The sequence below is a fragment of the Podarcis tiliguerta genome (genome assembly GCF_965153285.1).
Source record: "Podarcis tiliguerta genome assembly, chromosome: 2".
NCBI lineage: Eukaryota > Metazoa > Chordata > Lepidosauria > Squamata > Lacertidae > Podarcis > Podarcis tiliguerta.
The window spans coordinates 17336574-17356602 of record NC_139535.1 but is presented as its reverse complement, the minus strand read 5'-3'; the positions used below and the strand labels follow the sequence as shown (position 1 = coordinate 17356602).

At 47.3% G+C, this 20029-nt stretch overlaps 2 protein-coding genes across 2 annotated transcripts; both read right to left on the bottom strand.

The window, feature by feature from the left end:
- Window positions 1-660: 660 nt before the first annotated feature.
- LOC310670750 (olfactory receptor 2G3-like) lies at window positions 661-1903 on the bottom strand. Its single transcript, XM_083426479.1, has one exon. The coding sequence runs from the start codon at window positions 1687-1689 to the stop codon at window positions 664-666; it is 1026 nt and encodes a 341-aa protein (XP_083282605.1). The 5' UTR covers window positions 1690-1903; the 3' UTR covers window positions 661-663.
- Window positions 1904-13084: 11181 nt separating this feature from the next.
- On the bottom strand, window positions 13085-19377 carry LOC310670786 (olfactory receptor 2G3-like). Its single transcript, XM_083426547.1, has 2 exons — window positions 19316-19377; window positions 13085-14058 (listed from the first exon to the last, which is right to left on the bottom strand). The coding sequence occupies exon 2, from the start codon at window positions 14053-14055 to the stop codon at window positions 13111-13113; it is 945 nt and encodes a 314-aa protein (XP_083282673.1). The 5' UTR covers window positions 14056-14058; window positions 19316-19377; the 3' UTR covers window positions 13085-13110.
- Window positions 19378-20029: the final 652 nt, after the last annotated feature.

The window sequence follows — 20029 nt, the reverse complement described above, 5'->3', positions numbered from 1 at the left end:
AGTTGCAGGGGGGAAAGAAGAAACACAAGGGGGGGGGGGGAGAAAGGGTTGGAAAAAGAGATTATTGATTTAGAAGCACAACACAGATGGGACCATCTTCCCTCTATTTATTATCAACTATTAGTGACCAAGGCTAGAGTTGATCTGCTTGATATAATCAAAGCTGAGAAATCTATGTGGCACGAACTGGTTGGATGCAGAGAAATGGTGGTGGGGAACCAGCTGGGGAACCAGCGAGAGAATAAGGTTCGGGTCCCAGGGAGTGGTGGTGGGACAATGATAAGTGGACAGAGGAGAAGGCTGGGAGGAGGAAGTATCAGAAGCTGAAGAGGTAACAGGGCTTAGTGAACAGGGGCAATAAATGCTGGGAATGCCAAGTTGAGAATTTGGAGATCTTTGGGTTTGGGGTAATCACATGGGTAGAGGACTGCTGAACTCAAGTCCTGCATGTTGCCTTCCCACAAACATATGGTTGCCTCATAGAACTTCCTAGAAGGACTGTAATCGCAATACACAATCCAGCCTAATTCATTGGATTCAACTATGGGTGGTACAAAATAAATAGGAAGCTTTGTACTGTAAACAGCTCCAAGCAAGTCATCAACAAGGAATCTTTATTTTTTAAAAGAAAAATAGCAGAACCTCTTAATGAAGCCTGGTGCGTTAATTCCGCTTCATTACTCTTCTCAGAGCTTTGTGCACCTCTTTGTTCCTCAGCGTATAGATTAGTGGATTAAACATGGTGACAACAAATGTATAGAAAAGGGAAACCATCTTGCCCTGATCCCGGGAGTAGTTGGACGGAGGCTGGAGGTAACTGAAAATGGCCGTCCCATAAAACAGGGACACCACAATCAAGTGGGAGGCACAGGTGTTGAAGGCCTTTTGCCTGCCCTCCGCTGAGCGGATTGCCAGCGTGGCAACTACAATGTAGCCATATGAGACCATAATGAGGCCTAGTGGTACTACAAGGAACACTACGCTGGAAGCAAAGAGCACAGCCTCATTGAGAGAGGTGTCAACACAGGCCAACTTGATTAAGGCTGGCACCTCGCAGAAAAAGTGATCCACCCGGTTTTCTCCACACCGTGGGAGGCGAAGAGTCATCACCGTCTCCACCACTGAGGTGGTTAAGCCACTAATCCAGGAAACGGCAGCCATTTTGAAGCATAGGGATTGGCTCATAATGGCACCGTAGCGCAGCGGGTGGCAAATGGCAGCATAGCGGTCGTAGGCCATGAAAGCCAAAAGAATACATTCTGTGGAGCCCAGAGCAAGGAAGATGTAGAGCTGGGCCACACAGGCACCGTAACTGATGGTCTTGCTTTTCCTCCAGAAGTTCACCAGCATGTGAGGGCCCACACTAGTGGTGAAGCAAAGATCAAGGACAGAGAGATTGGTGAGGAAGAAATACATGGGGGTGTGGAGGTGGGGGTCCAGCCACGACACCACAATGATGGTCGTGTTGCCTAGCAGTGTCATCGTGTAGCAGATCAGGACAAGACCAAAGAGAAACATCTCCAAGTGTGGGCGGTCAGCCATTCCCAATAACACAAATTCTGCTTGGAAGCTGTGGTTACCTTCTTCCCAAACTGCTCCCCCATACATTATCTGGAATAAGATACAAAAACAGTAACAAAAGACCATTTCAAAATGGAAACTGGTATGAGCAGCTGACACAAGAGCCATAGTGACACATTTCTAAGACCGAGGACTCAATAACAGTATGAATACGATCCAGGAATCACACACATGAGGAAGGAACGCATGCTACACTTGATTCGTACAGGGGTGAGGAACCTTTAGCCCTCCTGACGTTCCTGAACCATAGCCTTCATCAGTCCTGAAAACATAGCCAATGAATAGCAAGGGATGATGGGAGTTGTCTTTTAGAAACATCTTGAATCCCACATGTTCTGGTTGAGTTTCTACACAAAGGACCAATTTAGGAAGGTGGTGCTTGGAGAGGCTACTGCTCAGTTCACCCCACCTTGCTATAGCAATGTTTGAGAAAAACAACCTGGCACGCAGCTCTCCAGAGGTAGCTCTTCTGATAGGTCTACCTACCCTGCTCTTCATTGTCTCAACTTTGTACCCCAACTGTTTTCGCTTGGCTAGGATGTGCCCTTGAACTTTGCTGGGTGGAATCTAGACACATATAAAAAAAAGTTGTGAAAATGCTTTTTTTAAAAAAAGTTTTGAAAAATATATGGAATTTGCCATAGCTCACCATCGCCATCTAGCATCGTATTTGTATAATGCACTTTAAAGGTAAAGGTAAAGGGACCCCTGACCATTAGCTCCAGTCGTAGCCGACTCTGGGGTTGTGGCACTTATCTTGCTTTATTGGCCGAGGGAGCCGGCGTACAGCTTCCGGGTCATGTTGCCAGCATGACTAAGCCGCTTCTGGCGAACCGGAGCAGCACACAGAAATGCCGTTTACCTTCCCACTGGAGCAGTACTTATTTATCTACTTGCACTTTAACGTGCTTTTGAACTGCTAGATTGGCAGGAGCAGGGACCGAGCAACGGGAGCTCACCCCGTCGCGGGGATTCAAACCACCAGCCTTCTGATCGGCAAGTCCTAGGCTCTGTGGTTTAACCCACCAGCGCCACCCACGTCCACAATGCCCTTTACAACACCCTTAAAATGTTTTATTTATAAATGGTATAGCTGAGTCCCTCTTGCTACTTGCTTGCCTAGATGGAGGCATTTGCTCTGATCTAGCAGGGCTGTTACTATGTTTTAATGTGGTTACTCCAGCTTTTTCTAGCACAGTGATAGCCGACATGGTGCCCTTCAGATATGATTTGACTCCGACTCCAACTCCCACAACTGCCAGCCAGCAGGGCCAATAGTCAAGGATGATGGAAGTTGTAGGACTAGTGCAATATCATTGGTTTCATTTTTTTTTTTTATGGTGCTAATTGTTTGGTCTAATGTGTAACTGTTGTAAACATATCTAACAGCAGTATATAAATATATATATATAGCTGTCAACTTACAGATTTGAAAATAAGGGATCAGCAGCCTTGAAAATAAGGGACCATCAGCCAAAATAAGGGACCTGCAGCCTCACCTGTTCCAGGCACTCCAGTCTTCCTGTCCTCCTGCAGTCTGGTCAAACTCATGCTGGTAGCTTTGAGAACACTGTCCAACCAACTTTGTAACTAGAGGTTCAACTGAATAGAATCTGAATCACATGCACCACAAGGCCTATGCAGCCTCAACTTAAGATGGCTCCCTGGCCTGGCTTTGCACTGCAAAGTTTGCAGCAGCACGTACAACAAAATGGCATCCAGCATTCAAAACCCTCCTCAGCTTGCATTAACTAGCCACACACAAGGCATGCAAGCTCCACCCCCCAGTCGTTCTTAGACTTCTTATTGGGTGAGCAACACAGCCAAGCAACACAGTTGGAGCCTCCCTCCTCCCTGGCCAGCAGGGACATCATTTAAGGGACATTTAAGGGACATCTATCAATAAGGGACAGCAGCGGCACATGGCGCTGGAATAAGGGACTGTCCCTTCAAATAAGGGACACTTGACGGCTCTCTCTCTCTCTATATATATATTTCATAAAGAAATAAATATGTGCTAATGGTGCTTTTAAAAAACGCACCAGAAAAGTTTAGTTAGTACGAAATGAAGCAGGTACATTGCTGACAGGAATCCAGAAACTGTGAGTTAGGCACACCTGTTTTAAATAAAGGAAGGAAGGAAGGAAGGAAAGAAATAGTAAAACACTGTTTGGCTCTGAACTGGACATCTTGGGGTCAGATTACAAAGCTTACTGAAAAAGACAAGGTATTGTGTTAAAGTAAAGAATAAAAATTCCCAGTTAAAATCTATTAGAATGAAATAAACTACCCGTGATCATACGCTAATATATGAACATACGATCACCCACATTTTTTAATGGTATATATATATATATATATATATATATATATATATAAGATTTTGTTGATTTACAAAAGTGTGCAATGTCTCTCTCTCTCGTGTTTTTTCCCCATGTAACATTTTTACAAATCAGTTTCATTTGTTGAGATAAGGGGGACAGAGGTGGAGGGGGAGAGATGGGGGGGAGTGGGGTCGGGTGGCAATGTTTCTATTTCACTTACTATATGTAGGGTTTGGTGTCAGCGTTGCTTGTGCAGGTTCTTTGCTGTTCGCTTGTGTTCCTTTGGTGGTTAGAGAGGTTGGGGTTGGCCTAGGGTGTGGTTATTCATTTGTGGTTGGTCTTTGTTTTCATGTGTGAGTGGGGCGAGTGGGTGATCACCCACAGTTTAAATAGTGTAATAGTATTCTGAAAGTATAATAATAGTATTTCAGAAAGAACGTAGACTTCAAAGAGGTAAAAAAAGAAGAGGACAAAATACAGAAACTTAAAATGATCCCACACTGAAGGCTTTTCCTACTAAAAACTGGGTTCGCATCTCCGCTCCTCCACATGCAGCTGCTGGGTGACCTTGGGCCAGTCACAGTCTCTCAGCCCCACTCACCTCACAGAGTGTTTGTTGTGGGGGAGGAAGGGAAAGGAGAATGTTAGCCGCTTTGAGACTCCTGAAAGGGAGTGAAAGGCGGGATATCAAATCCAAACTCTTCTTCTTCTTCTTCTAAAAAGATCTAAAAAAAAAAAATGGGTTCCTTTTAGTTTAGGAAAGCTTAAGAGATGATTAATGACCTGACTATGTATTAGCTGCAAACTCAAGTAACAGAAACACAAAGGTGCTTTCGTTTGTTTGTTTAAAGGGAAACTTCAGAAGGGAGCATTTTGCAATAAAGATTCTCAATCAGTGTTCCACCTGAAACTTCAAAATCCCCTCTTGTCAGGGAAAGGGAGGCAGACAGAGACGGGGGGGGGCATGGAAACACTTACTGAGAGCCCAAACAGCACTTTTCCAGCCAGTCCTCTGAATCGGAGACTAAAATTGGGAGTGGCTAGTCTGTTGCTGGAACTAGCTATTCCCAGAAGAGAGGTGATAAGAGGCATTCCCTGTCTCACTGGGCATGCTGGTCCAGAAAGTCACGCCACAAAAATTTAGAAGCGTCAACTGACTGAGCAACACGGAGGTGTTGTTTGGGCCTCCTGCAAAGGCTTGGATTTCGCAGTCATAAATCTACCGGACAGAAGTGGCTCGATGCCTGGAATGTTATCTCCTAACTAGCTAGTTAGCAAACACATCCCTCACAGCTTGACGCTTCTCAATTTTTTGCTGCAGGGAGCTAGTGGCAGAAAGCAGACGGCCCATGATGGAAAAACAATTTGCAGACTTGCAAAAGGAAAATGCGGCACTTCAGGCCCGTGCTTTGGACTTGCAAGCTCGGCTTATGGAATCCAGAGCAGCACAGCAAAGGACCGCAGGTTTGCTAGGGGCACGGGGCAGGTCTGCGTGGGTTGAAAAATTCTGTGGAGACCCTGAGACTTATTTGGATTTCAAAACTGAAATGGGTTATTTTTTGGAACTGCACAGCGCTCAGTTTGAAGATGAAGCGCAGAAAGTTTCCCACGTAATTAGTCACCTATCGGGTTCTGCCAAAAGCTGGGTGAGGCCATTAATTGCCTCGGGGAATCCAGCGCTCAAGAATCTGTCCAAATTCTGGCAGGCTATGGACTTTATCTACTCAGATGAAAGTTTAATTGACAAGACACAGGAGGAGTTGTTAGCTTTGAAGCAGGGGAAATCCACGGTGCGAGAGTACTGGGCCGAGTTCGCCATGCTTATACACAAGCTGGGCTGGGAACTGGAATCACCGCCAGTACAAGCTCTATTTAAGGGGGGGAGGCTTGAATTCGGAAGTTAAAGACGAACTGGCCAGGGTCACTTCTGCCTCCTTTTTTAGCAAGGAGTTTGCGGCCCAGCACCAACTTAACCTGAGGCCTTTGGATTTTCCGTTGCAAGTTACTACCATTGATGGGAGAGAACTGTTGGGGGGTGAAGTCACACATCGAACGCCTACCATGAGGATGCGGGTGTCCACCCACTCCGAGGTCATCGCCTTCCACGTGGCCACCTTGGCGGGTCCACCGATCATATTGGGCATGAGTTGGTTGGCTCTGCACGACCCGGTGGTTTCATGGCACCAACGGTCACTCACTTTTGGTTCGACGCACTGCATGGAGAACTGCCTGGGCCTAGAGCAACAACAGCTGACGGAGGCCAGGATGGCAGCAGCATGCGGAGCAGGAACGCCCGAGATACCTTCGTGTTACAAGGACCTGCAGGAGGTGTTCAGTGAAAAGGAGGCTGACGCGTTGCCACCTCATCGGCCATATGACTGTCAGATCAACCTGAAGCCGGGGGCCACGTTGCCTGTGGGATGGACCTACGCCATGTCGGAAGGAGAAATCGAGAACCTAAAGGACTTTATTGAGAAAAATCTGAGGCGGGGATTCATCAGAGAATCCAAGGCGGCTGGTGAGAGCCCTGTATTCTTTGTGGACAAGAAGTCGACTAATGAACGCAGATTGGTCGTAGATTTCAGAATCCTAAACAGCCTAACAGAACCGGTGGCCTTCCCAATGCCCCGGATTGACGACGTTCTAGCCAGGGTGCGAAAAGGGAAGATTTTCACCAAGTTGGACCTCCGGGGGGCGTACAATCTCATCAGAGTGCGAGAGGGCGATGAGTGGAAAACCACCATGTTCACCCCGCTGGGGGCATTTGAGTATCTCGTTATGCCCTTCGGATTACAGTGTGGCAGTCCCTGTTTCCAGGCTTTCATGAACCACGTGCTAGGGCCTTTGCTGTACCGGAACTGCGTTTGTTTCCTGGACGATGTACTGGTGTACTCAGACAACGAGAAACAGCACGTCAAGGACGTACGGGAGGTCCTGAGCAAACTTAAGGAGCATCGATTGTGGGCGAAGCTGGAGAAGTGTCAGTTCCACACGAAAGAGGTCGAGTTCCTGGGTTACCGGCTGTCAGACAGGGGTCTGACCATGGATCCGGAGAAGGTGAAGGTGGTGGTGGAATGGAAGAGCCCTAAGACCAGGAAGGATGTTCAGTGTTTCCTGGGTTTCAGCAATTTCTATAGGAAATTCATCAAAGGTTTCGCGAAACTAACGGCGCCCAGAACGGACTGTCTGAGTGCCAAGAAGAAGTTTCGCTGGACGGAAGCGGCACAAGAAGGTTTCGAGCAGCTAGAGAGGGTCTTTGCATCAGAGGAGCAACTGCTCCATGTCAACCCCGATCTACCACTACGGGTTGAGACGGACGCCTCTGATCGGGCAATTGGGGCGGTTTTGCTGCAGCCAGATCAAAAAGGGGAGTGGCGTCCGTGTGCCTTCTTTTCACGGAAACTGAGTAAATCAGAGCAGAACTATACTATCTACGATAAGGAATTGCTGGCTATCGTCGCTGCATTCAAACAATAGGGGCATTTTCTGATTGGAGCGAGGCACCAAATCTTGGTGTGCACTGACCACAAGAATTTGGAGTACTGGCGAACGGCGAGGGTGTTGTGCCAGAGACAGATAAGGTGGGCGGAGTTCTTTGCCAACTTTAACTTTCAGATCCAGTATGTGCCGGGAGAACAAAATGCGAGGGCCGATGCACTGTCACAGAAACCGGAGTACATGGCGGAAGAAGGGGCTCCGGTGGCAAGACTGATGTTTCCTGAGAGCAAGTGGTTGTGTGTGGGGACATTGGTCAAGGACGATGAACTGATGGGGCTGCTCAGAGAGGATGACTTTGCCAGGCAAAAGATGGGGGAGTTAAGGCAAAGGGGAGGTTCCGAGGGAGGTTTCGAAATTAGGGGGGGGCTCCTGTACTATAGGGGAGCTTTGTATGTCCTGGGGGGAGACCTTAGGAACAGAGTGCTCAAACAACTCCACGATAGCTGCACGGCGGGGCACTTTGGGCAGCATAAAACCATGTTGCTGGTCACCAGGGAATTTTGGTGGCCCAAGGTGAGGGAAGATGTCAAGGAGTACGTGAGAGGATGTGACACCTGCCAGAGGGCCAAAGGGGAAAGGGCGGCACCAGCTGGTTTGCTGGAACCTTTGCCCACACCGGGCAGGCCTTGGGAGGTGGTGGCGGTGGACTTCATCACTGGTCTGCCCAGGTCCAGGGGGAAAGACAGCGATCATGGTGGTGGTGGATCTTCCAACAAAAATGTGCCATTTTGTGGCCTGCTCGCATGCCGTGACGGCAGAAGAGATAGCCCAGCTGTTCGTTGAGCACGTGTTTAGGCTACACGGGGTACCCACGCGGGTGGTCTCAGATAGGGGGACTCAGTTCACCTCGCGTTTTTGGCGCAAACTCATGAGTCTGTTGCAGGTGGAGGTGAGTTTTACCACAGCCAGGCACCCGGAGACCAATGGGCAGGCGGAGAGAGCAAATGCTGTCTTGCAACAGTATTTGCGGTGTTATGTCAGTCAGAGAACCAGCGAATGGGTGAACAAACTCGCTCTGGCTGAGTTTGCCTACAACAACGTGGAGAATGTTTCCACGGGAATGACTCCATTTTTTGCTAACCATGGTTGTCACCCAAGGGCATTCCCGGGGAGGGGGGAGGAGTCATGGAGTGTGCCCGCAGCGGAACGCTTTGCGGAGGAAATGGAGGCGATCCACCTGCAGCTGCAGTTGAACTTGGAAAGGGCCAAGGAGGTTTACAAGAGGCAGGCTGACAAGCATCGGCGGCCGGGGGAAGTGGTCCGGGTTGGGGATAAGGTGTGGTTGTCCACGCAAGGGTTGCCCTGGAAAGGAGGTTGCAAGAAACTCAAGCCCCGGAGGGTGGGACCATTTGAGGTAATCCAACAAATCAACCTGGTGGCCTTTAAGCTACGGTTGCCAGAGAGCATGAAAATCCATCCAGTGTTTCACCGGTCACTGCTCTCCCCCTACAGGAGGGGGGGAAGGAGGCAGGATGGTGAGGGTGGGGAACCCCCACCACCTGAAATGGAGGAACGGGAGCAGTGCAACGAGGTAACGGAAATACTGGATTCTCGCTGGCATGGGGGGCAGTTACAGTACCTGGTGGCATGGGAAGGGGCCCCAAGCTCAGAGAACACCTGGGTTCCAGAAAGCTGCATCACAGAATGGGACCTAGTGGAGGAGTTTCACAGTTTTTTCCCTGACAAGCCCAAGCCCCGGGGTAGGTCTTTGCAACAGGTGTTCGAGACAACGGACGATGAAGAGGAGTTCGAGGGGTTCCAGCCATCGGAGGGGGAGGAGGAGGAGGAGGAGGAGGAGGAGGAAGAAGAAGAAGAAGAAGAAGAAGAAGAAGAAGAAGAAGAAGAAGAAGAAGTATATTGGGGAACACGAGGAATGGGGGACTTGAGGGAGGTTTTTGAAGTAACGGATGAGGAGGAGGGTAGTTTTACAGGTTTTCCATCCGCCACCCCGGATGGGAAGGAATTGGAGACAGTCGAGGCTCCCGGAGAAGAGGGGGCCTTTGAGGAGGGGGTGGATGTCAGGGAAAGGGAGGCAGACAGAGACGGGGGGGGGGCATGGAAACACTTACCGAGAGCCCAAACAGCACTTTTCCAGCCAGTCCTCTGAATCGGAGACTGAAATTGGGAGTGGCCAGTCTGTTCCTGGAACTAGCTGTTCCTAGGTGATAAGAGGTGTTCCCTGTCTCACTGGGCATGCTGGTCCAGAAAGTCAGGCCACAAAAATTTAGAAGCGTCAACTGACTGAGCAACACGGAGGTGTTGTTTGGGCCTCCTGCAAGGGCTCGGATTTCGCAGTCATAAATCTACCGGACAGAAGTGGCTCAATGCCTGGAATGTTATCTCCTAACTAGCTAGGCAGCAAACACATCCCTCACACCTCTCCAGAGGCTTTTCTCTTGTTCATTTCCAGGCAGGAGGAACAGTGAAGAAGTGTGGCTGGGCTAAGATAGTATAAGACCACCTAGCCTCAAAAAACCTGACAACAGATATCTTTGTATTACCTGGAATTAAAAGACTGCTATTGGATTTATAAACAAGACCTTCAGAAGGGAGCATTTTGCAATAAAGATGCTCAATCAATGTTCCACCTGAAACTTCAAAATCCCTTCTCCAGAGGCTTTTCCAGGCAGAAGGAACTGGGCTAAGATAGTACAAGACCACCTAGCCTCAAAAAACTTGACAACAGATATCTTTGTATTACTTGGAATTAAAAGACTGCTATTGGATTCATAAACAGGATAACGAGCAAGACCTATCTTTAACCCATATCTCAAAAATTTCCTCCTGGTGCCACTTTCTGAAATCTAGCCATAGGTAAAGGTAAAGAGACCCCTGACTGTTAGGTCCAATCGCAGACGACTCTGGAGTTGCGGTGTTCATCTCGTTTTACTGGCTGAGGGAGCTGGCATTTGTCCACAGACAGCTTCCGGGTCATATGGCCAGCATGACTCTACCACTGTATATACATTCTGGATCTCTTTTAACAGGTTTTATTTTTATTCAATTTGTTGGATCTGTAATTGGATTGTAATGGCTTTTAGCTAAATACAATAAAGTGTTGTTCGTTTCCAGGCATATGCCTCAAAAATATGGGGGTGAGAAACTTTAGGGAGGGAGACAAGAAAAGCAAATAACTCACCAAAGTATTGTGAAAAGTGCTACAGTATAGCACATGAATTGAGACCATTGAATATGTAATCTCTGCTCTGCTCTTCATTTTATAGCTGTTCTTTTCTTCATTTCACATTCATCCATTCTATCATTTATGGCCCCTTTATTTCTCAAGTAGACACTCCTCACACTAACTCACCCCTGTCTCAGTAAGAAGCACACTCATTACGCCTCGGTCAGCTTTGCACACTGGCAAATGATCTCTAATTATTTAAAATGTATATACCCTGCACTGCATTCTGAGATCTCTGGACAGGGGACAATAAGACATAATCCGTTTGCGATAAATAAAATTAGCATAAGCCATTAATCTCATGGAGTCGTCCATAGGTTGGCCTCTTGGTCTGCTATGAGGGTCTTTGATAGGGAAGCAGGTTCCTTAACCCTGCGCCCATGAAACTCTTACAGGACTGACTGTGGATGGAGTTCTGAAGACCAGAGATGGGCCAATGTAGCCACGAGGCTCCAGTGAGGAAGACACCCTGAGGAGATATGTGAACCAAGGAAGACAGGAAACTGCCTTATACAAAGTTAGAGCATTAGTCCACCTATCTCAGAACGATGCTGATGAGCAGCAACTGTCCATGACTGCAGACATGTTTTTGCCCAGCCCTTTCTGGAGATGGCAGGCAGAGCATGGAAGAGGAGTGGTGCGGTTGGAAAGGGAAGGCTTGCAGGAGTTGAGGGGAGTTGTTCAAAATGCCAGGAGGGCAGCACACCAGAAAAGGCTGCTTTACACCTTTCTATTCTGTCTGTGCAGAAGGAGCTGAAGCAGATGGAGGTTGAAAGTGAATAAACGAAGAGTCTTTAAAAAGTGGAAAGAGCATTAACATTTTTGGGTTTCAAGGGGAGGGGGTAAAGGGACAGAACAGGAGACAGGTGGAGGCAGCGGAACACAATGGCATACGTTTGGAATCAGCTACATCATGTTTAAAGTAAAGGATGGGGGTGGGAAGGAAAGGATTTCCCCCATCAATGCTTACCTTGGTTTGTTGTTGTTGTTTAGTCGTTTAGTCGTGTCCGACTCTTCGTGACCCCATGGACCAGACTTGGACTTGGTTAGTCTGCCTCATTCAGCCTTGACTCTTCTGGCTTAGCATCATCTCTCATAGTATCTGCATACTTCTGGACATATACATGGGCACCCTAGCATGGTTGCTCTAACTCGAAAGGGGCCTGGTGGGGTCAGAGGAGCTTATTTTATGATTCCTTCCTGAAGGAGGACGACGAAGCTGCCTCCCCACTTTTCAGCAGCTCTCCAATGGAGTCCCAGAAGGACCAGAGCTCAGACTGAATAATTAGGGGAAAGCTACATCTTACACTGCAGCAATGAGCAAGGAAACCTCAGAGATCTGTCCTCCTCCTCCTCCTCCTCCTCCTCCTCCTCCTCCTCCTCCGCACAATTTCCTCAGGAGAGGGTGCCTTCTTCCAGAGAAGGGATGAGAGGGAAAGGGCTACTTCACCCCTTAAGGAAAAGGGAGGAAGAATGTCTCTGCCGTCTTTGAACCAACAAGCAATGTGGACACTTAGAAAGTTGCTTGAAGAAATTTATTTTATTGCTTATTAATATTCAGAGTAGTCCAAATTGCTGTTTGGAAACGCAGGGAGGTGTAGCAGTTTGAGAACAGGATTTGGTCCAAGGGAACATCTGGCTTCATGTCACCACTCAGTCACAAAATTCACTAGGACAAAGGTTTTTGACCTTTTTGAGTTCCCCGCTCCCTTGAGCAACTACTACACCCCTGTGGGGCTCAGCAGCCCAGTTATGCCACCCCTTTCCTGCAGAGCCGGCAGCCTCTCACTCTTTTTCAAACACCCTCCCTTGTGGAGGGCTCCCTCAGCCTCCTCTCCTCTCCCCTCTCTTTGGGAGTCCTATGGACAGCCGCTGCTGCTGCCCCAGTTTCTGAGCTGCCTTCCCCCCCCCCAAAGAGAGGCGCCTCCTAGAGGCATCATTCGCCAGGGTAGCTTGCACCCAGGGCTGCTGCAATAAACAGCTGTGCAAGCCTTTGAGAGGCAGAGAAGTGAGAGGGCATCAGAGGAGGGAGGGAAAGGTAGAGAGACAGAGGCCAATGTTGCCCACAGAACCTCTGACCATCATTCAAGGCACCCCAGGGTGTCATGGCACACTGGTTGAAAACCATTGCACTAGGAGATGATTCACATCAGGGTTCCTCCCTCCCCCCTCTATTGCTTGTCTCCTTGCAATGCATACGGCACAGTTCACTCCCCCCCCCTTGTGTTGATCCTGCTACTAAGAGCCCTTCCAGTTATTTTCTATTGTTCTCCAACACGTTCCTGACACAATAATTGTGCATTAGTGGCGGATTTATTCTGCTTTAGTTTGTTCTACGATGCCTCCTTGGTGCTGCCACATTAATAATTCTCATTATAGGCTAATTTGTTGGATTATTGTGTGGGTGATGACAAAAAAAGCAGCTTTGTGTGATTACTGTCATAGAAGTGATTTTATTGAAGGGTTTTTATTATTATTAAAATAAATTGTGGAACCTCTGAATGAAGCTGGGAGACATTGGGCTTAAGTTCTCTTCATCAGTCTTCTTAGAGCTTTGTGCACCTCTTTGTTCCTCAGGGTATAAATGAGTGGATTGAGCATAGTGGTGACAAATGTATAGAAAAGGGAGGCCATCTTGGTCTGGTCATGGGCACTGTTGGACGGGGGCTGGAGGTAGGTGAAAATGGTTGTCCCAAAAAAGAGGGACACCACAATCAAATGGGAGGCACAGGTGTTTAAAGCCTTTCGCTTGCCCTCAGCTGAGCGGATTGCCAGTGTGGCAACTGCAATGTAGCCGTAGGAGACCATAATGAGGCCTAGTGGTACTACAAGGAACACTACACTGGAAGCAAAGAGCACAGCCTCATTGACTGAGGTGTCAACACAGGCCAACTTGATTAAGGCTGGCACCTCGCAGAAAAAGTGATCCACCCGGTTTTGTCCACACCGCGGGAGGCGAAGAGTCATCACCATCTCCACCAGTGAGGTGGTAAGGCCACTAACCCAGGAGACGGCAGCCATTTTGAAGCATAGGGATTGGCTCATAAGGGCACCATAGCGCAGCGGGTGGCAAATGGCCGCATAGCGGTCGTAGGCCATGACAACCAAAAGAATACATTCTGTGGAACCCAGAGCAAGGAAGATGTAGAGCTGGGCCACACAGGCACCATAACTGATGGTCTTGCTTTTCCGCCAGAAGTTTAACAGCATCTGAGGGCCCACACTGGTGGTGAAGCAAAGATCAAGGAAGGAGAGGTTGCTGAGGAAGAAATACATGGGGGTGTGGAGGTGGGAGTCCAGCCGCGACACCACAATGATGGTTGTGTTGCCCAGCAAGGCCATCATGTAGCAGGGCAGGAGAATTGCAAAGAGCAACATCTCCAAGTGTGGGCGGTCAGCCACTCCCAATAAAATGAATTCTCCTTGGTAACTGTGGTTACCTTCTTCCCATACTGCTTTCCTGTACATTATCTGGAAAAGGGAAAATAAGGAAAACTGTGAAACACAAGTTCAAAATTGAGTTAGTATAAGCAGCTGACAGAAGAAGATTAGTGGTATCATTCTAAGCCTATGATCACCCAAGATTCCCATACAGTGGTACCTCAGGTTACATACACTTCAGGTTACATACGCTTCAGGTTACCGACTCCGCTAACCCAGAAATAGTGCTTCAGGTTAAGAACTTTGCTTCAGGATGAGAACAGAAATCATGCTCCGGTGGCGTGGCAGCAGCGGGAGGCCCCATTAGCTAAAGTGGTGCTTCAGGTTAAGAACAGTTTCAGGTTAAGAACGAACCTCTGGAACGAATTAAATACTTAACCCGAGGTACCACTGTACTTGAAAAGAAAATAGATCTTCACATTCTATTCTAGGGTTGCGTTTTTGGCAATGTTGTTGAGCTTTGTTTGACATTTTTGAGCTATTTTTAAGGGAAATCGGCAAAAACAAAATTGCTGACATGTGTTTCCCAAATATTTTGCCCAGATACTACTTCTGATGGAAGGATTCTGTGTATGTCCGGGAAGAATTTTGCTGACCCCTGCTATAGTGCATAATACATAGTTGAGGATAGCTATGTTTGTGCATTACTGGGGGGGGGGGGTGATCCAGAGGTAAGAGTAAGATGAGACCATGGCTGAATCTAGACATATATAAAAAACGCTGCAAAGATGCTCTTAAAAATATATATATTAACATATATATTGAATTTCCCATTAGCTCACTATCACTATCTAATGTCACATTTGTATAATGTAATTAAAACACATATAAAATGTTATATTTGCAGCTGTGTAGCTGAGTCCCATTTGACCAACTGAACCAGGGTTGGGAAACCTCATGCCCAGCAGTGAAAGGCAGCCTTCCAGGTCTCTTAAGAGTTTTCCCCACTGTCTCTGCTTTGCCCCCCAAGTGTTTCTCCCTGGCTGGAATCTGCCCTTGAATTCCGCTACTGTCTCTTGCTTGAGGGTAGGGTGTGTAGAAACTAGCCTAACATATGAAAAGAAAAGCTTGCATTTGCTGTTCCACCCACTTTTGCCCTTGGCCCCTCCCACTGATGAGTGGTCCTCAGAAGGTTGCCAGAAGGAATATGTCTTTGGGTGAAAAGTCTTCCCCACCCCAGAACTGAGCAGTCACAAGGAATGGGGTGAAATTTTCACTTCTCATGGCACTGGATGATATGCTTTCCCCACCTTTTATTGTAAAGGTAAAGGTACCCCTGCCCGTACGGGCCAGTCTTGACATACTCTAGGGTTGTGCGCCCATCTCACTCAAGAGGCCGGGGGCCAGCGCTGTCCAGAGACACTTCTGGGTCACGTGGCCAGTGTGACATCGCTGCTCTGGCAAGCCAGAGCCGCACACCGTTTACCTTCCCGCTAGTAAGCGGTCCCTATTTATCTACTTGCACCCGGGAGTGCTTTCAAACTGCTAGGTTGGCAGGCACTGGGACTGAACAACGGGAGTGCACCCCGCCGCGGGGATTCGAACCGCCGACCTTTCGATCGGCAAGCCCTAGGCACTGAGGCTTTTACCCACAGCGCCACCCGCGTCCCTACCTTTTATTGTATTGGTTTCCTTAACATCCAGCCTCATTTAGAGGTCTGATGACCCATGAAGCCAACTCGTTTTTTCGTGATCATTAGTTGCCATTTTATTGTTCCCCTGTTTCTTTTAGGCATCGAAGCTCAGCCCCTCTCCTTGTTCTTGCAGGTGCTTCCAGATTGAGGCTTAACATCACAAATGGGTCAAGATATCACAAATTCCTCGTTAGAAAGTTACTGGATTTGAAGCTCTTCTAGATCCTGTCTATCTTCTCTTTCGAGATCCTTCCAATTTCTCCCATTGTTTTGGATATAATGTAGTACTCCAATAATTTGGCAAGCCACTCTATTTTTGTTGGTATAGTACCACAGAGACAGGGACTGGGAGGTGTTTAAAGGATACTTGCAAAACCATATTGAAAAATCAGAACTCCTATTAGAATAAACAAGTTCCGTTTTAAATACTGAAATACTAAATAAGATGGATAACAATGTGTAATAGAAAAAGAAGCATGAAATTAGGTTAAAGGTGTGTGAAAGAAAGTAATAGAAGTGGAAAGAAATTGCAATTGAGTAGATTGGAAGTCTAACACAAAGGTGGGGTGAGGGGTGGTGGATGGTGATGGGAAAAGGAATTATCTGTGGGACTGAGTGTAGGTATGTTTGAATATTTTTAAGGATTGTATGAAATGTATGTTTGTATGCTTGTATATTCGCAGTATGTGTGTATTAATGCTGAATTATTTTAACAATAAAACCTTTTTTTAAAAAAAGACGAAGCTCTTCTAGACTAGGAAAATCTAAGAGTTTGGGTTCCTTTTAGTTTACGGGGGGAAAAACACTTTGAAAGATTATTATTGACCTAACTACACATTAGCTGCAGACTCAAGTAACAGAACCACTAAAGCTGTTTTTTAAAAATGAGGGAGAAAGCTGTAATAAATCTATTCAATCTGCTCCCCACCTGCATTTTCAAGCTACCTTCCTCTGACACGTTTTTTCTATTCATTTCCGAGCACATGTCTCAAAAGTGGGACGGTAAGAAACTTCAGGGAGGAAAGCAAAGCACAGCAAAATACACACCAGGATATCGTGAAAAGTGCTACATCCCTGGTATTTTAGGAAAAGAGATTAAAAGAAAGGATAGTAAGTTTTTCCAGTATGCAGTGACGGCTGCAAGGGTGCTACTGGCACAGAAATGGAAACAACAAGAAATACCGACAATGGAAGACTGGAGATCAAAGTTATTAGACTATGCTGAATTGGATAAGATGACTGGAAAGATTAGATACCTAAGAGACCAAAAGTTTACAGAAAACTGGGGAAAATTTGTTGATTATCTGGAAAGTATAAGTGATGGCGAAATAACACTAGAAGGATTTAAAAGAGCACTGTGAGAATGCGAGGGATATTGTTAAAAGGAACTGAAGAGAAAAAGACTTAAATAATGACAATATAAAGGGTAAGAAATGCGTAAATTAATAGAGACTACGAAAGATTTATGGAAAAGCTGAAGGAAGTCCAAAAAAAAAGAAAGACTTTGAATATTTGAATGTGAAAATAATGTATGTTTTGTTTTGTTTTGTTGTAAACTAATAAAAAATTATTTTAAAAAAAAGAAAGAAAAGTGCTACATCCCATGAATGGAAAAATATTTCATCTCTGCTAATCTCTTTAATTCTATCATCCACAGCCCCTTTCTTTCTCAAGACGTTCCTCACATTACCTCACCTCTGTCTCAGTGAGAAGCAGATCCCTTGTGCCCAGCTTAGTTTTGCATGTGGGCTACGGGTATCATTTTAATTCTTTAAAATGTGAGTAGCCTGCACTGCATTCTGAGATCTCCAAGATAGTCTGGGTGGGGGACGATTGAAGCATGGAAACCCAAGCCATTTGCAATAAATAAAATTAACAAGAACTTAAGAAGAAGAGCCCTGCCGGGTCAAACCAATGGCCCATCCAGTCCAGCGTCCTGTTTGCACAGTGGTTGACCAGATTTCCTGTGGGAAACCCACAAGAGTGTGGAGGCAACGCTCTGCTTGGCTTGTGCTGAGGCACACCTTGCACCCAGCATGCAACAGTGTGCCAAGGAGCCTTGTACCCACAGTCCTTGAACTCCTGCCCCCTGGCTAGAAGACAGAATATTCCCCCTGACCTTTTATCCTTTCATAAGATCTGTTTACTAGACAGGACGCTTGGCTGAAGCATGACAAGGAACACAGACACAATCCACTTTTGCAACATCTGCAGGAAATACCTGCTGACACGTGTATTAGCTAACGTTTAAAATGTGCTTAGATGGAATGTGTTAAAAGTTCAGAATGGTTTCACTACCTCTTTTCCAACTGTATTTTATCCAATAAAAAGAGGCTCCACAAATTTGTCTTTCAGCTTGCTCCTACACAGCTCACTTGCATCCAACCTCCTGTCGTCCTCGTTATTCCATGGAGTGGTCCATAGTTTTGTCTCTTGGTCTGCTAGGAGAGCCTTTGTTCAGGGAGCTGGTGGCTCAACCCTGGGTGAATGAAGTTCTCACTGGACTAACTCTGGATAGAACTCTCAGGTCAGCCTGGGTGGCTCAGTTGGTTAGAGTGTGGTGCTGATAATACCAAGGTTGCAGGTTTGATCCCTGTATGGAGCAGCTGCATATTCCTGCCTGGCAGGAGATTGGACTGCTAGATGATCCTCAGAGTCCCTTCCTGCTCTACAGTTCAAAGATTCCATGATTCTGCAGTCCATAGATAGGTCTGTGCAGTCATGAGGCTACAGTGAGGAGGATTCCAGAGGTATCTTAGGTGTGCCTATGGAGCAAGAAGATAGAAACCTGCCTTACACCACGTTAGAGCGTTAGGCCATCTATCTCAGTATTGTACCATGTTCTTCCACCTTGCATCCCCAGATGTTGTTGGACCTCAACTCCCATCATCCCCAGCCACCTTAGCTGATGGTGGCGCTTGCAACCCAACAACATCTGGGGACCCAAGCTTGAAGGACATTGGTCTATACTGATGGCAGCAGCTGCCCAAGGTTGCAAGCATGGGTCTCTCCAAGACCTTCCTGGCGATTGCACCTGTATGCAGAGCAGATGTTCTGCCACTGAGCTACAGCCTTCCCTGTGTGACTAGAAGGAGAGGGGCAGAGAGAAAAGACAAAGACGGTGGGAGACACCCAAGTGAGGGGGAGCCAAGCAAAGGAGGAGACTGTGTAGACGGATAGAGGCAAAGAGATGGAGAGAGAGAGAGAGGCAGAGAACTAAAGCAGAATGGAACAGTGGGAAAGGGAAGGCTTTGAGGAAGATGTTAGGGAGAGAAATCCGTCAGGCTGATAATGGGGAGAGGAGAGGGAGGGAGGAGTGGACCTAGTTTAGATTTGCAAAGAAAACCACAGCATTCAACACATAGACTGGTGCCCTCCAGATATTTCAAGACTACAACTCTTGTGGATAAGCGTAACAATCCCATCCTCCCTGACTATCGGCCATGTCAGCTGGGCTGATGGGAACACCTGGAAGGCCATCTGCCAGGAAAGGCTGCTTGACACCTCTGTGCTATGTACAGAAAGAGATGAAGCAGTTGAAGAATGGAACTGAATGCAGAGAGTCAAAATGCCATGCATTTCGAGCCAGCTTCGTAAGGATCGATGATAGTGGGGCAGAGGGAGGGAAGGACAGCTCCCTTGCCAGCTCTTACCCTGGTTGGTCTTCCTAATTCAGCCCAGCGCCTTGGCTCCTCTGGCTCAGCATTGTCTTCAAGTGTACCTACATGCATCTGCCCACCTGCTTGGGCACACTAGCATGATTTCTCTAACTCAAAAGAGGCCTGGTGGGGTCAGGAGAGATGCTTTTATTATGACATCACGGAGAAGGGCAGTAATGTCTCTTCCCACTTTCCAGCAGCTCTCCTGTTATGGGGCCCCAGAAAGACCAGAGCTCAGACGGAATCATTAGGGAGAGAAAATATACACATTATAATGAGCAAGGAAGTCCCAAAGACTTCCCGTCCTCCTCCTCCTTTGCACAGCATCCTCAGGAGGGGTTGACTTGCACCAGAGAAGGGATGGAAGGGAAAGAGCTGCTTAACCCTTTAAGGGCAAAGGGCAGTGGAGGAGTGCCCAGTGGCGTAGCGTGGGTTGTCAGCACCCGGGGCAAGGCAAGTAATTTGCGCCCCCTAAGCCGTGGGGCCAGGTAGGGGCAGAGAGCTGCGAGTGCGAGCGCGCCCCCCCCAGATGTTGCGCCCGATGCGGCTGGCCCCCCCTGCACCCCCCACGCTACGCCACTGGGAGTGCCCTTCCAGTATTTAAATCCTCAAGCAATAAGTAAACTTTAAAATTTGCTAGAAGACATTGATTTTCCCGAGTACTCCAAATTATTTTTTGGAGACACCTACATCCACCCCAAAACATTT

Excerpts from the sequence above, each read along its gene's own strand:
- LOC310670750 (XM_083426479.1), bottom strand. The coding sequence starts at position 1,689 with ATGGCTCTTGTGTCAGCTGCTCATACCAGTTTCCATTTTGAAATGGTC.
- LOC310670786 (XM_083426547.1), bottom strand. The coding sequence starts at position 14,055 with ATGTACAGGAAAGCAGTATGGGAAGAAGGTAACCACAGTTACCAAGGA.